The 19,089-nt window shown below is 40.1% G+C and overlaps 2 protein-coding genes across 2 annotated transcripts; one reads left to right on the top strand and one right to left on the bottom strand.

Annotated features, from left to right (window-relative positions):
* The first annotated feature begins 189 nt into the window (after positions 1 to 189).
* Positions 190 to 12,674, top strand: plch2b (phospholipase C, eta 2b). Its single transcript, XM_079341552.1, has 21 exons — positions 190 to 763; positions 1,732 to 1,878; positions 2,406 to 2,642; positions 2,808 to 2,962; positions 4,879 to 5,049; positions 5,838 to 5,931; positions 6,082 to 6,285; positions 6,388 to 6,508; positions 6,623 to 6,794; positions 6,919 to 7,032; positions 8,386 to 8,469; positions 8,559 to 8,656; positions 8,747 to 8,835; positions 8,948 to 9,133; positions 9,234 to 9,341; positions 9,414 to 9,538; positions 9,679 to 9,763; positions 9,833 to 9,979; positions 10,811 to 10,890; positions 10,981 to 12,064; positions 12,543 to 12,674. The coding sequence occupies exons 1-21, from the start codon at positions 412 to 414 to the stop codon at positions 12,545 to 12,547; spliced, it is 3,858 nt and encodes a 1,285-aa protein (XP_079197678.1). The 5' UTR covers positions 190 to 411; the 3' UTR covers positions 12,548 to 12,674.
* Positions 12,528 to 18,151, bottom strand: grik6 (glutamate receptor, ionotropic, kainate 6). Its single transcript, XM_079341551.1, has 10 exons — positions 18,033 to 18,151; positions 17,743 to 17,828; positions 15,488 to 15,519; positions 15,108 to 15,287; positions 14,698 to 14,921; positions 14,461 to 14,558; positions 14,121 to 14,338; positions 13,822 to 14,041; positions 13,487 to 13,731; positions 12,528 to 13,308 (listed from the first exon to the last, which is right to left on the bottom strand). Exons 2-10 carry the CDS (start codon positions 17,804 to 17,806, stop codon positions 13,204 to 13,206), a joined length of 1,386 nt encoding a protein of 461 aa, XP_079197677.1. The 5' UTR covers positions 17,807 to 17,828; positions 18,033 to 18,151; the 3' UTR covers positions 12,528 to 13,203.
* Between the last annotated feature and the right edge of the window lie 938 nt (positions 18,152 to 19,089).

Genomic DNA, 19,089 nt, shown 5'->3' with positions numbered 1-19,089 from the left:
TGAACAGGATTTCTTATGTTAAGTAAACTGATAGTTGCACCCTTCCTATACCACTGTCTTGTTTTAGAGGCTTACTGGTTGCATGAAAATCCCTCCATGAAAGCAAGGCTGAAGCTTCACTCCAGGATTACCGCTTGAGGAAGATTAGGTGACTGAAACGTGTTGCACACTCTTCCTCTGTGAGCCTTTTCTCAGTGCATAAAGAGAAGAACCTGCAGTTGCTACAGTGGATCACTGGACATGAGATAATAGGGGAATGAAGCTTCAAGATGGGGAATCTTGTTCTCTGATCCTGTGTGGGAAGATTTTAACTGAAAGAAGAGGATACGTTGCATTGGAGAAGCTGTGTTATCAACAAACTTGGATGAAGAGCCCTGCAGAGTTATGGGGAGGTGGGTTCATGCGGTGTGAATGGGACAGGAGAGTTGGACTCAAATGCACAGTTTAGGAATGAACAGCACCCCAGCGATGGCACCGCTGTCTCCAGGGCCAGGTGTCAGCCCTTCACCATCCTCTTTGTCACCCAAGAGGACCAACATTCAGTCTTTAGGATCTCTGTCCCCAGGGATGTTGTCCCCTTCGCTTGGTAACGGCTCCTCTTTCCAAGGGAAACAGGCCTCGTCTCCAGTAAGATCACCAAGCCCGTCTATTATGACCTCCCCAAAACTTTGGCAGAAAGCATCCATTTCTAGACTCGCTGAAGAATTTTTTTGGATTGGTGGCAGTGTGGTCGCACAGCCAAAATGGAGACTGGGTCAGATAGGTAAGACATTAAATACTATTAATTTAAACATTGGAGTTATGGGTAATTTGGAAAGAGTACAAGCTGTCTTAAAAAAAATGTGTTTAACATAATGGATATGAATGACTGATGACCAGGATGTGCAAGTTAAAGTTTGAGATGTTTAACTGTATTTTTTCCTTATAAAAGGCTTCTGAAATGTGTGAAAGTCCAACAACACAGGATGGAGTGAGGCAGGCCCATGAGTAGCTAACAGGCATAAGGACAGCAGACAATCCTTTAGGATTAACCTGAATGATGTGCCAGGTTGCGTCACATGCATCTGAGCCACAGCTTACAAACAGGTTATCTGAAACCAGCACACAAAACTAACAAACTACTTCACCATGACCTAAATAGGATTAATATTGTCGGCTCTTATTTTAGTTTCATATCTACACATACACCATTGAAACACTGTTAGAAATGCAAACAAACAAATCATTTAAACATTATGAAAATTTGTAGATTTGGTGTTAGCCAAAGATCATATCAGGGTTGTGTATCTTTTTCCTCTTTGGCCTTTCATCATTGACTCATATTTGACATTTAACACACATATAGCTCCTTAAATCCCCATGTGACACAGCCTTTAATCTCATAAACAAGTGCCTGAAGGTAGACCTCTTCTTGACTTTTTTTTAGGTTTCTTTGGGTTTGTCATAATTTCTTCTTGCCTAAAATCAAACCGCGTAGTAATTCATGCATTGTATATTGTCCAAATAAAATGTACATAAAGCCCTTTTAATGAATCAATAAGGAAAGGAAATGACCTGGTAGTATCAAACTTTTTTTGTGTTGCTTATTATACTGCACACTGGGTATTTAACTTGCACAAGCTCTCTCTTATGTTGGCATAATTAATGACAATGTGATGATCCCTGTGATTAATCAAGAACGACAGCAATTTGAATCTGCATTATAATGTGTCTCTTGGTGCTTACCTGTAGTGGAGAGGTGTATGTGTACCATGCAGACTGGCACTCAGATGTCCAAACTGAAAGGGAAGAAAAAAGGACTGGTCCGTTTCTTCTACCTGGATGAACACAAGTCCTGCATCAGATGGCGGCCCTCCAGGAAGAACGACAAGGCCAAAAGTGAGACATCTCCACACTACAGCATATCATTTTACAGTAACTTTTGTAAAACAATTTACCATCATTGGTTTAAAAAAAAGTAAGGGGTTTTATAAATTCTGGAAAGTAGTTTGTGATATATTGGCAACAACCCTTTGGTTAATTAGACAATACATCATCTATAAAGTCCCCCATTATTGGTCTTGTTTGCAAAGGGATTTAAATTGAGTTAATATTTATCAAAACGTTACATCAATGTCTATGGTTTTTATTTTATTTATTACGATTCTACTCTGTGTCTTGAGTTTTTTCTGTAACAATTTCAGAGAGTAATTTGAATTGTCTTATTATGTTTTGAAAACCTCCAGGTAAATCTGCTATTTTTGTGCATTAGACTTAAAGGCAGATAGATAGAAGCCATCTGAAAATAAAGACATAAAATTCAAATCAGTCATAACTCGAGTCAATCCACTGGGCCACTGACCATGAGAAACGTCTAGATAATTAGCCAAGAAGTTTCCCCTACAATTTTCCTTTATCTCTTTCAGTAACTATCGATTCCATCCATGAAGTATGTGAAGGGAAAAAATCAGAGATTTTTAGGCGGTACGCTGACAACCGCTTTGACCCAAACTGCTGCTTCAGTATTTATTATGGGGAGCGAGTAAAGTCCTTGGACCTGGTCTCCACCAACGCAGAGGAGGCCCGGACTTGGATCACTGGGCTGAAATATCTCATGGCTGGCATCAGTGATGAAGACATCCTGGCCCGGAGGCAACGTACCCGTGACCAATATCCTTTATTCAGTTTTAAATGCCTAATTCCTTTTGTGCTACTAATATAACACTACTCGTTATGCACATTGAATGGTATGGTTGACACATCCTATGATAAAAGGGGTTGAAATGAATCTGACAGAATAACATGGACTATACCATGAACCTCTCTAGTTTTTTTCCTAAATTGTAGCCTCACATGGTTACAGCAAACCTTCTCTGAGGCTGACAAAAATGGAGATGGCACCTTGAGCATCGGAGAGGTTCATCAGCTGCTCCACAAACTGAATGTGAATTTACCCAAACAGAAAGTCAGAGAAATGTTTCAAGTAAGTCATGTCTTCATAAAAGGTAAATAAATTGTCAATGTATTGGATTATACTGATAGATAGACAGCCTATGTAACCAATCAGAAAGCTAGAACAGGTTGGGGCGCCGGTGGCGCAGCGGCAGCGCGCGCGTCCCATATAGTGAGGCCCTGCTCCTCACGCGGGCGGCCCAGGCTCGCGCCCGGCCCGTGGCCCGTGGCCCATCCCTCTCCCTGCTCTCTCCCTGCTTCCGACTCTATCCACCTTCCTCTCTCTATCAATAAAGCCAAAAATAAATCTTTAAAAAAAGAAAGCTAGAACAGGTATCTACTGTAAACTGTGACGTACATACGTGAGTGAACAAGTCAATCTACGTAATAAGTTGTATCTGCGAGCAGTCTCATTTGACAAAAAATATATTTGCATAGCATTCAATTTCACAGCAATGCTATCATCTGTAGTTATTAAAAGCAGTCATTCGTGTATTTTATGCATATATCATTACAGCATGTTACAATAAAAATGCTAACAAGTTTAGCGGGTATAAGACTCACCATGGTCTCAGCCCATTTATTATATGTTAGCACTCTATCTTTTGCTTTTTAATGAAGAAACAGATAAGGCTTTAGGGGAATGTCTTTGTTTTGAAGAGTTGTTCATAATGGTGACAGTAATTTTCAGAAATTGTACTCATGAACAACTGTGTTGAGTGTTTAATGAAGTAAAATTAATCCTTTGTAATCTTTTACATTTATTTCTGTACCAAGTCTAATGGCAAGCCATTTCATACTTGTTGAGATACACTGTACAGTACATCAGTCTAGACCAGGGTGATGGACCCAAAAATAAAGCCCAACAAACCTTACATAAAGCCATTGACCAGAATGTCAAAAACTCAATCTGTTAATGGCTAAAAACAATGTTATTTAGCACAAAGTGCACCATTGTGCAAACTGGTAGCCGTACCAGAGTGTCATGAAAAGAAAAAGTGGAAGTTGGAAAATCTGCAACATTTCATTAAATTTCACCAATGATTTTCTTACTTCCCTGTCAGTCAAAGACTTTGATGAAAGAGCCATCCTACAAATATTATACAGATATATACAGATATATATATATACAGAATTTTCGCAGGACAGTGCCACAGCAAGGCCATATGGCTGCTGCGGAACAGATGGCTTTAGCTGTGCTACAATATTGCTTTATAGTTCAGTGGCTCTCAATCCTTTCCCTCTTGTTATTGTAGTCTGTACAAGATATATCATGCCTGATGGGGGTAGAGTTATATCCTTTTGAATGGAATTGTGGTAGATATTGTCTTTGGCAGATTGGTTATCTAAAACCACTAGGGCTGTCAGCATTAACTAGTTATTTACAATGAAAAAATTAATACATAAACATTTTCTTTATTGTGATTAATTGCATGCTAATTCCTCCCTTAGGTGCACCAGGTATACGCCTCTGCCGTGTCTCCCTTTAGTGACAGTGATAGAAAAGAATGACACTGCTGCATCATTAAATGTCTCATTTCAGTTTAAAAAACTCAAAGGCAGCGGAGCTGATGGGTCAAAGGTGACATCCGCCTTATGACATCAAACATTTAACTTATTTACCATTCTCTTTAGCAGTTTTAATTTAGATTTTGATCTGTAGCAAGTTCCTTTTTCCTGAGTATGTTAACGTTGAAACCTTCAATCAACCAGAAGGTCCTTACTTTGTTTTGAAATAAAAGAAGAGTTGGATTTAAATAGCAAGTAAAGTATTCTAACCTTCAAAACAAAATTCAAAAGAAATGCCCAATATTTGATTTTAAATGTGAAATATTAATGAATCTCAAACATGCAATTAAACATATGATTCACTATTTAAATGTAACACACACATTGGGAAAACATTGGGATATCTTGTTCATAAGATGTATTTGTTGTTATCTGTAGGAAGCAGACACAGATGACAACCAAGGCTCTCTTGGCTTTGAAGAATTCTGTTCCTTCTACAAGATGATTTCCACACGCAGAGACCTCTACCTTATACTTATCTCTCACAGCAATCAGAAAGAAGTCATGGATCTACAAGACCTTACACACTTCCTGGAAAATGATCAGAAGGTTGGGAAAATTATGTAGTTTCATTTGTTTGTTGCCACTGTACACCTTTTCCAGATCCAGATTGCCATCAGATGCATAAGGGATTTACATGATACAAAATGCATGTGACCGGTTTTACTGTTTCCAGCCATTCTCTAACTCATTTTGAAAACACACCACAGGATGTGTTACAGTACTTATGGCGTTACACTACTTAGGATCATGGTTAAAGTTTATGCCAATATTCCGGGGAGTAGGCTCCAGCTCTTTGTCAAACCTCAGATACCAAGGCTCAATTTGAAAGGTAGACAAGCTCCTTTAAAAGGAGCCAGCTGTGGTAGCATGTGGTTAGGAGACTTCTGACTATGTGTGGGAGAGTGCTGTCTAGGATAATTTGCTTGGTCCTGTATTATTTTTAAAATAAAAGATGGATGGATGTGTGGATGGATAGATGTATGTCTGTGTGGGTTGATGGATGGATAAATGGGTGGATGGATGGATGGATGGAGAATGTGTGGATGAGTGGATGGATGTGTGGAAGGTGGGATGTATGGATGTGTGGATGGATGAATGGGTGGATGGATGGATGGATGGATAAATGTGTGGATATGTGAATGAGTGGATGGATGTGTGGATATTTGGATGGATGGGTGGAAGGATGGATGAGTGGATGGATGGATGCATATGTGAATAGATTGATGCTCTCACAAGTAATATGATGAAAAAGCATATACAATTTCCAAGTTTAGCTCTGATGCAAATAAACAGATAAACAACATATAACATCCCTGACAATCCTTTATTTGCAGATACGAGGTGTGACCAAAGAGCATCTAGTTGACATAGTGGCCAGGTTTGAGCCATGTCCTGAAAACCTGCAGCGCATGGTACTAGGGATTGATGGTAGGGAGGCCTTGCCTGCAATATCATATTTGGCAATGCTTATTATAATTACAGTAAGAAAAATGAACAACATTATATACTGTTGGACACCTGAACAATACATCACATCAATATTCAATTAACTCATGGTTTAAAACTTTTGTCCGTCAGGTTTTACCAACTTCATGAGAAGTCCTGCAGGTGACATCTTTAACCCTGAGCACAATCAGGTGAATCAGGACATGACTCAGCCTCTGACTAACTACTTCATTGCCACCTCACACAACACATACCTGACAGGAGACCAGCTGCTGTCCCAGTCTAGAGTGGAAATGTACGCATATGTTCTCCAGGCAGGCTGTCGCTGTGTGGAGGGTAAGGGCTCTGAACAAAAAACTGAACTTCAGTTCACATCACTTTGATTTTATGACATTCCTCATCCTTTGCTCTTTTGTGTCTACTCATCATCTTTCTCAGTGGACTGCTGGGACGGGCCTGATGGGGAGCCCATTATTCACCACGGCTACACGTTGACATCCAAAATACTCTTTAAAGACGTCATTGAAACAATCAACAAATATGCTTTCACAAAGTCACAGTATGTGTTTTTGTTTCTTACTTACACATGTTTTTTTTGTCAAGATTTCACAGTTAAACATCACACCTGCTGCTTTGGAAGGACGTTATCATTAATGACTCCATTTTCTCCTAGATACCCAGTGATCTTGTCCATAGAGAACCACTGTACAGTCCCTCAGCAGAAGAAAATGGCTGAGTATCTGAAAGAGGTACTGCAAGATAAACTGGATCTCTCGTCTGTCAATGTGAATGAATGCAAAAAGCTCCCCTCACCTGAGATCCTGAAAGGGAAAGTTTTAGTCAAGGTAAAGTTGTTTTTTAGAAACTTGGGCTGCAAATACAAAAGGATAGTGAATGTAGTAATAAGAAAAGGCACACAAAGCTCACCAAAATCACATAAAGACTTGTAATATTAAATTGATGTCATAGGGAAAAAAGCTGCCAGCAAACCTTGATCCAGATGCAGAGGAGGGGGATGTATCTGATGAAGATACTGGTGATGAGGAAGAAGATGAAGATGATGAAGACGATGATAATAACCAGGCAAATAAAATGATGGATGGATGGATGGATGGTTGGTTGCTTGGTTGGTTGGTTAGTTGGTTAGGTTGGTTGGTTGGTTGGTTAGTTGGTTAGGTTGGTTGGTAGACAGACAGACAGACAGACAGACAGACAGACAGACAGACAGACAGACAGACAGACAGACAGACAGACAGACAGACAGACAGACAGACAGACAGACAGACAGACAGACAGACAGACAGACAGACACTGTCTGACACGGTACACTGTTCGAAATTGCCCCTCTCTTAAAAAGAGGCACCACCACCTCAGTCAGACTTGCCAGTCCAGAGGCACTGTCCTTGACCTCCACACAATGTTACAGAGACATGTCAACCATGACAGTCCCTGCACATCGACCCCCGGTGCTTTGCCATGGAGGATCTTGCCATCCACCTTGGTGACTTTGGCTTGAGTAATGGACGAGTCTTTCTCTGATGACTCAGCTTCTGTTTCCACAGACATAAACAGCGTTGCTCAAGCACTGCTTCCTCTTCCTGAGGCGGCGGACGGTTTGCCAGAATTTACTTGACGGGTTCAGGGGTTGCTCGGGTTCAGATTGGTGAGGCCGTTCATCCCAATCTCCCCCCTCCAAGTTTCACTGCTGTTGCTCACGTGGTCATTAAAGTACCCCAGTAGAACAATGGAGTCCCCAGTTGGAGCACTATCCAGCACCCCTCCCAGGGAATCCACGAAGGCTAAATACTCTGAACTGCTGTTCCGTCTGTAGGCAGAGACAACAGTCAGAGACCTGTCCTCTACCCGAAGGCGTAGGGATGTGACTAGGGTGAACTCCAACATATGGCGGCTGAGCTGTGGGGCTATAAGCAAGCCCACACCAGCCCGCCTCCTCTCACCGCAGGTAACTCCAGAGAAGTGAAGAGTGCAGCCCCTCTCGAGGAGCTAGGTTCCAGAGCACAAGCCGTGCATGGAGGTGCCCAATTATATTTAGCTGGTACCTCTTAACCTCCCGCACAAGCTCAGGTTCCTTCCCCCCCAGTAAGGTGACATGTCCCAACAGTCAGAAGCTGTGTCTGGGGATTGGGTTGTCGAGGCCCCAGCCGTCGACTGCCACCTGATCCACACTGCACCCGACCCCTAGGGTGTCCTCTGTGGGTGGTGAGTCCACAGGAGGACAGGCTTGCGTCGTCTGTTCGGGCTGGGCCCGGCCGAGCAGCATGGGCAAAGGCCCGACCACCAGGTGTTCTCCTACGGGCCCCAACCCCAGGCCTGGCTCCAGGGTGGTGCCCCGGCTGCACCATACTGGGTGCTGTCGAGGTACCTGTTTCGTCAATATATATCTTATTGATATATTATTGTGATTGACTGTTTTAGGATGGGAATAGCATTGCTGCTGGCAATTCTATCAGAAAGAACAAGCGATTTGGCAGATCGATAGTGAGGAGCTTCAAACGAAAGGTCAGCCCTTTTTTCTGCAGATAATACATTTTAATGGCCTTGACCGGTCATGAAGAGAAAAAAGAGTGAAAGCTACTGTTTTCTTTCAGAGGAAGAAGAGAAGTAGGATGAAAAACAAAGCAACAACTGATGGCGAGTCAGATTATAGCAGCGGCAAGGAGGGGACACAAATTGTTTACCATCCTAAGTAAGGCTTGTCATTGACTTAAGTAGCTTAATCCATTTAATACCATTAGTATCAGCTCCTTGTACTAAATGACTGTTACTCTCACTTTAGGAAGAGGAAAACAATGAGGTTATCCAGAGCTCTGTCTGACCTGGTCAAGTACACAAAATCTGTCAGAGTTCATGACATAGAAACACAAGGTAAAGGGTATTTCACACAAACAATAAATCTACAATATTTAATCTATTTTTTATTGTATAAGTTACGTTACCAATGAAGAGGACTTTAATGCTGTATTCTTCTGTCATGTAGGGTTTACAAATAGCTGGCAGGTTTCATCCTTAAACGAGACAGTTATGAACCAGATCTTACAGCTGAAGCCAGCTGAGTTGGTCCGTTTAAACCAACGCCAACTTCTACGAGTGTACCCATCAAACTACAGAGTGGACTCAAGCAACTTTAACCCAGAGCCATATTGGAATGCAGGATGTCATATGGGTAAGATCCTCAAAAAGTCTGCAATGTTGACTTCTTTTGGAAAATTAAACATTTTAAATGTGTAAGTTTTTCAAGTTAATTGGTTGATTTTTCCTTTTAGTTGCATTGAATTACCAAACAGAGGGCCGTATGCTTGAACTGAATCGGGCCAAGTTCTCAACCAATGGAAACTGTGGATACATTCTAAAGCCAAAGTGCATGCGCAAGGGTATGTAAATAATAAGAATACAGATTTTGGTCATTTTGTGAGGTGGTATTCATCCTTCATTGTTTTTCTCAGCTGCCTTTAACCCAACAATGGAGGATCCTCTACCAGGACAGAGAAAGACTCAGTTAGTGCTGAAGATCATCAGTGGACAGCAACTTCCTAAACCCAAAGACTCTATGTTTGGAGACAGAGGAGAGGTGATACTGGTGATACTGGAGTATCAGCATACTCCAGATATAAACTATATTATTTGGAAACTTGACTTGTTTTGATCCAAAACATATATCCTACTATTGAATTTATTTGTGCTTTTCTGCGGATATTTTTCTACTTCCAGATCATCGATCCATTTGTCGAGGTGGAGATAATCGGTCTACCAGTTGATTGTTCCAAGCAGCAGACCAGAGTTGTGGATGATAATGGTAGTGAAAATACCATACCTAGCATAAAACATGCATAAATCAGTTGGTCTAACATCCTTTGTCATTTAGGATTTAACCCTATGTGGGAGGAGACCCTCGTTTTCGACATTCGAATGCCACAGCTCGCCCTGGTGCGTTTTCAGGTGTGGGATCATGATCCTATTGGGCGAGATTTTATTGGACAGAGGACTGTTGCTTTCACCAGTATGTTGCCAGGTACATCAAATGATGGCATAAACTACAGAGACTTTTTTTTAATCTAAAAGTATTTTCTCTCTTGAGGAAAACATGTTGGGATTAAAGATAAGTTTCACATTTTAGAAGACAAACATTTTTTCTAGTTTGCTTTAATTTGTAGGGTTTTCTGTGATGTGATGCCAACACCCTTAGAGGTTACTGTAACAAGTGGAAAAAAGGTTACACACATCAGTCTTTATTAGACTAATTAAAATGTAGCATCACATTTTACATCTTGTTTATTGTATGGATCGAACAGCCAAGACATTAGATGTAACGTCAAAATACGAGCAAGACGGCAACATGTAAAACTATTCCTTAACTGTAACTGTGCTGATTTGTTGCTCTGCTAACATCTATAATATAAGATTGACTAAATGTATCCGGTTGAGAGACATCTCACTGTTCCGATTACACACTTTTAACAAAAGTGTTGATCCATGTGCTTTGCTAACATTTGTTAAAACAGCATTGGTGCTGCTTTTCAGCACCAATGCTGAGCACTCAAGCTAAAGTCACTGTTATCAAACCCTTCATCCTTAGCTACAATAGCCAGTTGCATTTCTTAAATACAGATGAGAGGCGAAAACCTTGCTTTTCTTTTCAGTTTTTATAGGACCCCAATACAAAACAAAGTTACCGAATGTTAAACTGTTCATACTTTGATTAAATTATTTATAGCCTACTATGCTTATACTGCTTCTACAAGCAATTTTTCATACCCAAAAGTATTTGGAAAAGAAATATTGTAATGAAGTCTTTTTTATGAAAGATATCTAGGTTAATGTGATTTCCATGCAAAAATTGCAGGTTTTCGGCATGTTTATTTGGAGGGAATGGCTGAGTCATCCATCTTTGTTCACGTGGCTATCAATGACAACTCAGGAAAGGTAACTGTTTAAGAATTCCAAAAAAAGTAAATTAATTTCAGCCTACCTTGCAAACTCAACCTAAAAACTTTCTGTATCCTTTAAAAAAAGATTAAACCATCAAATGCGGTGCATGCTGCGAGAAAACACATCCAAAAAGCAGCCAAGAAGCACATGAAGGGTCAACAAAGGCAAACCTCTTTGGACTCCTCTGTCCTGTCCTCAGAGGACGGACGTTCTCTGTACTTTCGCAAGGATCTGGACACCATCTCTCAGGAAAGCTGGAATGGGGACCTGTCTCCTCTGGTACTCGGGCCAGCAGCCAAGGCTGCCATCCACAAAGGGGCTGTAAGTGAGCCAGTGAGGAGAGCCCACAGAGTTAAAATTCATGAACCACCAGAGACAAGGAGAGGGATCTTCAGCCGGATGTCCTCCACGGACTCGCACCACATGGGGTCTTCTTCCTGTTTCAGAGCAGATAGCTTTGACTCTGAGACTCTTCAGACGTCTTATCCTGATGGTCCTGCTCCCGACAGCCATAATCGAATTGAAGAAGAGCTAGAAAATGAACCAGAGTTAAACTGTGCTGAGCAGGAGACCAGTGACACTCTTGAACTAGAGCAGCATGAACAATTTGAGGAGTTACCATCAGATCAACAGCCAATCAAGGACATTCCACTGGAACCTGAACAACCACCAGACATTCAAAGTTGGACTGCTTCGCTTCCTCTGCCAAGGACTGAGCCACTGCCTCTGAACCAGTATGAGGCCAAATTTTCTCAACTTATCCCCCCAGCTTCCCCTCCCAGGGTGAGACGGACCTTAGAGGCTCCAGTCCCCCCTCTGCCATCCACACTGATACGAACAAAGGCCAGATCACGCAGTTGCCCCCGGAGACAGTTTTCCTCTCCTCAGACTCCTACGGTGAGCCGCAGACCTTCTCTTCACTGGCAGACACAGCGAGCACAAAGTGAGGACAGCTACAGCAGCCGGGTAAGGCCCATTCCCAACGGCCTCTGCTTATCTGACAGCTCTTCTAGCAGCAGTGAAGACAGTTTAGATAGCCTGGAATTTGTGTCCTCCCGTGTGCCAGACGGTGCAGACCAAAGTGAAGGCACTCTTCAGAGGGAGATGAGAGCCCTTTTTGACCGGAGGATGAGCGAGATTCGATGCAAATCCCCACTTTTTCTAAATGGTGAGTCATAGAAGTTTGATTAACATTCATATAGAGATGTTTCAACATAATTTTTTCCCTTTACAGATTGAATACTGAAATCAATTCTGATACCTGAATGTGTGAATTGGCCAAAACCAAACATGTTGAAATGTAAAAGTCTTCCCTTAAACAGGCAAAGTAAAAGGGTAAGGCTCTGAATCAACAGGTTACATACATGCTGGTAAAGCGCACAGCCTGCTGTGTAGGTTACTGCTACGAAGCAGCCTAAAAGAAATGATGTTTTTCCAATTTCAAAAGTTGATTTATAAGTTCATAGATGGATATTAAATAATGATATTGAATAACAAGTTACCTTAACAAACTGGTACCAATTACAGTTGCCCCCATAGTTAATGTATACATACATACTATAAATACTGGTTTTCATATCAGAGCTCTAAATTAGCAAAAGTTAAAATTAATCATATATATTAAGTTTGTTTTTTTTGTCTTTTAGATTAGACTGTTTTTTATTTGTGAATCCAAAGACAACAACATCCACCAGAAGATAAGAAATAACAACAATTCTGAGTATGTTTGGGAGGATGAAGACAAGAAGAAAGCTGTTCTGATTTTCCTTCTAATAAACTATACACCAAGCACAATTAAACATTTAATCACTTTTCATTGTTATAGGCCTGCTGTAATGTATACATAACCCTTAAATGTTTACAATGAATGAAATTTGTATACATGATATCATTTTGAAAAGAAAACTGTTGGAATCATGTGATGTCAATGCCAACTGTCTAAAACAGCAAGATTCAGTCGGAATAAAGCACACTAACAAACCTGAGCAGTATTAGTTAGGCAAAATTACAGTTTTAAATTCAGGATTTTAATATTTTTTCATAACATTAATGTTATAACAAACTATAATGTTTGCTTTTCCATTAAAATTGTAGCATTCATACTTGGAAATCAATAAATTTATTATTTTAATAAAATGTGAGTCTTTTTTATTAAGAAAGGTATTATTTTTCTATCTGATGTATCAATGTTTTTATTGTAGGTCTAAACCTACAATTAAGGTCATTATTTATTTAAACATATTAGAAAGAAACATTTATCAGCTGGCTAGCCAAAAACCCAGATATGAGACTGGTTAAAGATTGTATCTAAGCCTTTTCTTTGTCTTTGGCTTCATTTTCCTGGGGTCTGTTTGCATCAGTGGTCCTCAAGCGTAGACTCAGTTCTTCTGTCAACGCAACGCAGCAGGATTTCTATTGGACAGAAAAATACAACAAAAGTCAAGCAAATAAATTGGTTGTGAGGATGAGTGAGCATTACTGTTGAGGATTGTGCTTTCTTCAGAAACAGTTACACATCCAATGAATAAACGCAAATGATCAATGGGAAACTAAAAAACACAATGTGATTGGTGTGATCAGTTGCACACACCTTCTGCTCTGCTGCACTTTTTCGGCTCTTGGATGTTAGCTCCAGGACAGCCACCAGTACTCCCAGCCCCAGGCCCAGAGCAAGAATCACAAACATCCCTTTAAGGCTGTGTGGCTGCACAGCTAAAGACTTGGCCTTGTCTGCGATGCAGCTGCTCGCCCACCACTTGCTCCTCAGGTAGGCCAGTTCCCCTGCCTCGCTCAGCTGTAGGATTGCCACACTGAGGTTCTTTATGACGGGTGAGCCTTGAGGAAATTGATGATTTTAGAGTTAATTTCATTTTATTTTACAGTATATGTTAAAATATCATTGTTTAATGATGTGAGGGGCCTCACCAAGAGGGGCTGCAATGCTGTATCCTCTCATGCCCACAACTTCATTTGCTCTGACCAGCTCACAGTAACGAGCCACTGCTAAATCTAAAGAAACAGATTCTCCAATAAAGGCATAGTTGCCCTCTTTTGAACGCTGGACTCCCTCATCCATAGAGGACACAAAACTCTTGGTTCGCTCCATGTGTTCATAGATTCTGCGGTACAGTGGGTTGTTTGAATTCTGCATAAAGGAAAATGTAGAATTAGAGAAACTGATGTAAAAATAGGGAATCTATAAATTATCCGTACCTTATCCGTACCTTGAAGAATGCGAGAGTAGAGGAGCCTGCTAAACATCCGTACTCTATCATGTCCTGATTGGCCAAGTCCTCAAAACCTTTTACTGTCAGGTGAGTGGACTCAGATGTTTTAGATGAGTTGAGGTTGGAGAAATAACAAGCCAGGAGGATAATAGTGAATAACCACCAGCTGCAGCAGATGACTCGTCCTGACAGAGCTTTGGGGTGAGGGCCAGCACCTGACAACACCAAGAGTGTTCAGTGAGAAGAAAAGAAGGTCACAAGTCAAGCCAAGTTTATCAAGCTAAGAGTTTTCCCTCGTTTCATTGGTATCTGGTTTTGTTTTGTTTGTTTTTTTTACCTTGGAGAGTCAGAGCTCCAGTCGTGTACCACAGGCTGTGGAGAAGGCTGAATCTGTTTGGTTCAGTCTGAGGCTGACTCCACTCACATGGACTGAGTCTACATTTACATACAAACATTTAATAACGCAGCTTAACTCAAGGGGATTGCAGTGCTAGTAGATATTTTGAATATCAAAAGATTATCCTTTGCAACACCTAATAACCATAACATAAATCATGATTATTGGATTACACACCTGGCTGTTATGAAGATGCAAGCAGCAGTCCCCAAGTATGCAATGAGTATACCAACCCAGGTCTCGGCTGTAAAGGGGGTCAAAAAATCAAAGAAGCTAGTTGCCTCTGAGATGTCTTTCCTTAGCAGGATGCTGATTCCTGTCTGCATGAATGGTTTGGTCATCCCCACCACTTTCTCCCGAGCAGCAGTCAAGGTCAGTGGGGCAATAGCAAGGTCTGCCTCCTAAATGAAAGCATAAACATACCTGCTTTAAGATACTTTGGTGTACCAAAACCTCAGCAAAAAAAACTATTTAATTATTCTCAATGTATAAATTGTGAATCACCAAAGCTAACTGGGTAATTCAAGCTTCTGTAGAGTAATTTCTTTCCCTTTATCCCCTAAATGTCAGTAATGTCATGTACTCACTCCTCTCATGACTTCCCCGACCATCCCATTCCAGCTCCCGCTCTCATCCTGTCGACCGTATGAGCTGTCTTTTACCAGCTGCACTCTGTACTTGAAGCCAAGTTTCTTGGCAACTTCGGACAGCAGGTCCATGCAAAAGCCCTCCATTTGTGAACCTTTGGACATTGTATATGGCTCTTGCTGAAAAACAAAATTCAAAAGATGAAAAGTGAAATATGTTTTACCTGAAATGGTGGATTATGGATTCCAAGAAAGAGGTGTAGAAAGTCAAGTCAAATCAAGCTTATTTAAATAGCACATTTCAGCAACAAGGCGATTCAAAGTCCTTCACACACAACTTCAGAAGCATCACAACAAAGAAGAAAAAACATTGTTGATACCTTTATTGTTGTGATCCTTAGCTCTGATGCCACTAAAAATAAGGAAGGAAAGTGACAGAATAAATACATTTTAGATACAAGCATTCATTATTTCAATAATAATTAAGAATTAGGAAATAAGAATCAGGTTAACAAGAGAACTAAATAAGTAGTTCTTTACCCTGAAATCAAGAATTGAATTGCCCCCCAGAGACAAAAAGTTTTTTGAATTGATGATTTTCCAGTGGGAGGGTCAAGATAATTCAGTTACAGACATTTTTACATTTTCTGTATCTTTTTAAAAAATAGAAAAGAAAAAAAACAAACATTTTTGCTGGATACTGAAAACTATTCAGCCTCTAAAATGATTCAAATAGAACAGAGTAAATTATAATAAATCATTGTTTTGCTCATAGCTAAGGTCCACACAAGAGAACACGTTGGTTCAATTGCATTTTGTTTGCAAAATGGGGGGGGGGGGGGTTATATGAGCATAGGTGACAGGAAGGGGAGGGAACAGGTAGGGGGAGCACAAACAGTTCTCACTGTAGTTGTAATGGCAATTTTCCAATTTTCCAATTTTTATCCTCTTTTCCAATGATTGCCATTAACAGGCAGGCAGGGATGAAGTTCTCACCAGACCAGCACTCAGGAAAACCACTGGAAATGGAAATTTTATTCATCAAATCACTACAATAAACCATCAAGCACCAAGAATTACGACTGGACTATCATGATTGCATCTGCGTAGAACTTCATCCCTGCCTGCCTGTTAATGGCAATCATTGGAAAAGAGGATAACAATTGGAAAATTGCCATTACACTATGAATAGACATGCACATTTCCAAAAATCATACTGACCTCTGATTATGTCACATGATTATGTTAGTGTGTCACAGACTTCTTTTGCACATTTAGCTAAAAGTGTTCAGGTCTAAACAGTTGGACAAGACAGACAGTGTACTGAACTCTCAGGATAAGGATAAACGTAATTGTCTCCAGAGGGAAATGAGTCTTTGACAACAGTGGCACATAAAACTGCAGTCATAATTGGTACAACCATCATAAAATGAAACAATAATCCAAAAGTAGGCACACAGAAAGACAAGGCTGTCTACACTGACCCACAATGATGTTCCTATTCAAAATATAAGAGTTGCATGGACTAGCTTAAATTGCACCATATATTTCTTGTTCATCCTCTGTTTTTGCTTTGTTTCCATGAAAATGAAGATCCATTTTGTTATCCCATTTTCCATTATTTGAGTAAATCATGCTCATTCCTAAAGCGCTTTGGGACCCATTGTGTGCACTTGTCAGTAAAAACTGATAAATTAGAAAGGTATGAAGGTATGAAAACAACATTTAACAGCAACTGACCACTGGTTCATTCTGAATGCCAAACATTTGGACAACTGATACACAGCCTTAATTTAATAGAATTATAGCCTCCATCTTCATATCTTGTGTTGCAGAGTCGCTAAGGTGGGTTTTGGGGGTGCCAGTATTGACCCTCTTGTCACAGCTGGTTTCCGGTATCATGGAGATCGGGCTCTCCATTCGTCTGCTTGAAAACGATTTGCACTCCCCAATCTATTTAGAGCAGCGTTTCAATTCAAAAAGTCTCAATGACATGGCACTGTGAGATGGGAGGGCAGTCAAAGAGTATCAAAAGCCTCAATTCAGGCCAAGGCCTTGGGGATCCATCACCACAGGGGGATCCTGACACCCATCAGATCCTCCTTTTCAAAAGATGACACGTATACAAGCTCTTCAAGCCCCTGTCACTTTTTGGCCACTCAGACACACAGGGCCTTTGTTTGCTTCATACAGTTGATTTATTACCGTTTTTTTGTGAAAGTGTCAACTGGCATACTTCTTTTTCAATACAACTTGGACAGGATGTAGGCTGCGCTTTGATATTGATCCAAGCTGACTGTTTGTTTATTTATTCCTCGTCAAGCATAAAAAATGTCTACCAAATCCAGCAGAGAAAACATGAGAAATTTGGCAAAGAAAAAACGGGTGGTGCGCAACACTGAAATACAAATGCAGTGATTGGCTTAAAGCTTGAAACAGCACAAATAAGTAAAAAGAAAAAACGATCACATTTACATAGTTGTCAATCAGACTAAAAACAAAATTCAATTTTATATCAATTATTTTAAACTTTTTGAAGGTCAAAAATAGGTTAGTGTTATCTAACAAGCCTGGTTAAATCGGTTTATATATTTTGATCCATACAGTATAGACCTGAATTTAAAAAGAAGCTTACCTGCAGTGCAAACTCCCATGTCCAGGAAAAACCAAACAGACAACACACAGAAGCCGAACATCATCCTGATTCCCTTGTTGGACTTCCTAAAAAGTTATTAAAGACAATAACTGGTTGGCTTGCTCTTATATGAATGACTTTGTTCAACTTAAATACATTTAAAAAACAAAAAACAAAACAAAGATCTTTCCTGAATTAAATGCAATGTATTAAATCAAATCAACACACATCATTATAATGAGAAACTTTTATCAATTGCCGAAATTAAATATTTAGCTTGTCCTTATTACCTGACAAATGTCTACGATGTGACTGCTGGGTTCACACGTCAGACTTCAGACTGACCCGAGTGAGCTTGGACGTGGTAGAGTGTGATCTGAAATGTTTCAGATTCAAATGTTGAGACGGCCACAAGGTCTTTGTGGGTGGAGAAAGTGGAAGACGTCTGAAGGGGTGGAGAGAGGCAGCGTGAAGTATGATATTCAGCCACTGTGGAGAAAATGTAAATGAATTATACTGTATTCAAAATGACCACAAAGAATATAAACACAGAATATGTTAATGTTCTGTATTATACAGATGTCATAAAGAAAGCTATTTTTCATTCTAATATTACATTTTATATCCTAGAAGTGCTCTATGTAGTATGGGGAAGAGGATCTTCTTCTTCATAAATTGATTGATTTGTTTGAAAATCATTATCATATTTATGATAATAATTGATTAGAGCAAACAAAACAAACAAATTTTCTTCAGAAATATGGATCAAAACATTTAGATAAGAAAATGTGTCGTAGGTGTATTGTCACTGCGAGCTAAGCTTCATCAGACCTTTTAAAAAAGTCCTGGGACCAGATTGTCATGTGTTTGACTTCAGGAAAAAGGAAGGACTCTGTTTTAGTTCTTAGCTCCTGTGTGAACTGCTAGAGTCTGGGTGTGTGGAGAGGAGAGATGACTGCTGTATGGCTTGTCACTGTTACTCTCTGCAGCATTATTCCAGTGTCGCTCTGTCAAACTATATTCATAATCAATCAGAAATAAACAATATATACTCAAAAGCAATGCTTATTAAGATAATAAAACCAATAAAAGAGAGCCGACTGCCCTGTATGAAGTCCCATTCAGAGTCAGAGGGTTTCTTCAGTAGCATGGCTTCGGGAGACTTCTTCTGAATAACATCTGTCTTCATGGAAAACCTTTGAACCAAATCAACAAGACATGTTAGTTCAGATACAACAGCCAAAGTGGTCTAACTACACGTTGAGAGGACAAGGATGACACTTGTTGAGCGTTTGTAAAACTACAACAGCAATCTGGCAAAACATATTTAAAATTTAAATCAAGTAT

This window comes from Symphodus melops (assembly GCF_947650265.1).
Source record: "Symphodus melops genome assembly, chromosome: 4".
NCBI lineage: Eukaryota > Metazoa > Chordata > Actinopteri > Labriformes > Labridae > Symphodus > Symphodus melops.
The sequence above is the reverse complement of the archived record's forward strand: the minus strand, read 5'-3'. Positions and strand labels throughout refer to the sequence as shown.

What these genes read in the sequence shown, in the direction of transcription:
- plch2b (XM_079341552.1), top strand. Translation starts at nt 412, where the DNA reads ATGGGACAGGAGAGTTGGACTCAAATGCACAGTTTAGGAATGAACAGC. An exon ending in TCATGACATAGAAACACAAG is followed by an intron (nt 8,836 to 8,947) that starts GTAAAGGGTATT and finishes TCTGTCATGTAG; the next exon opens with GGTTTACAAATAGCTGGCAG. An exon ending in TCAATGACAACTCAGGAAAG is followed by an intron (nt 10,891 to 10,980) that starts GTAACTGTTTAA and finishes CTTTAAAAAAAG; the next exon opens with ATTAAACCATCAAATGCGGT.
- grik6 (XM_079341551.1), bottom strand. Translation starts at nt 17,806, where the DNA reads ATGATGTTCGGCTTCTGTGTGTTGTCTGTTTGGTTTTTCCTGGACATG. An exon ending in TGGAGCTCTGACTCTCCAAG is followed by an intron (nt 14,339 to 14,460) that starts GTAAAAAAAACA and finishes TGGTGTTGTCAG; the next exon opens with GTGCTGGCCCTCACCCCAAA. An exon ending in CTACTCTCGCATTCTTCAAG is followed by an intron (nt 14,042 to 14,120) that starts GTACGGATAAGG and finishes TCCTTTATGCAG; the next exon opens with AATTCAAACAACCCACTGTA.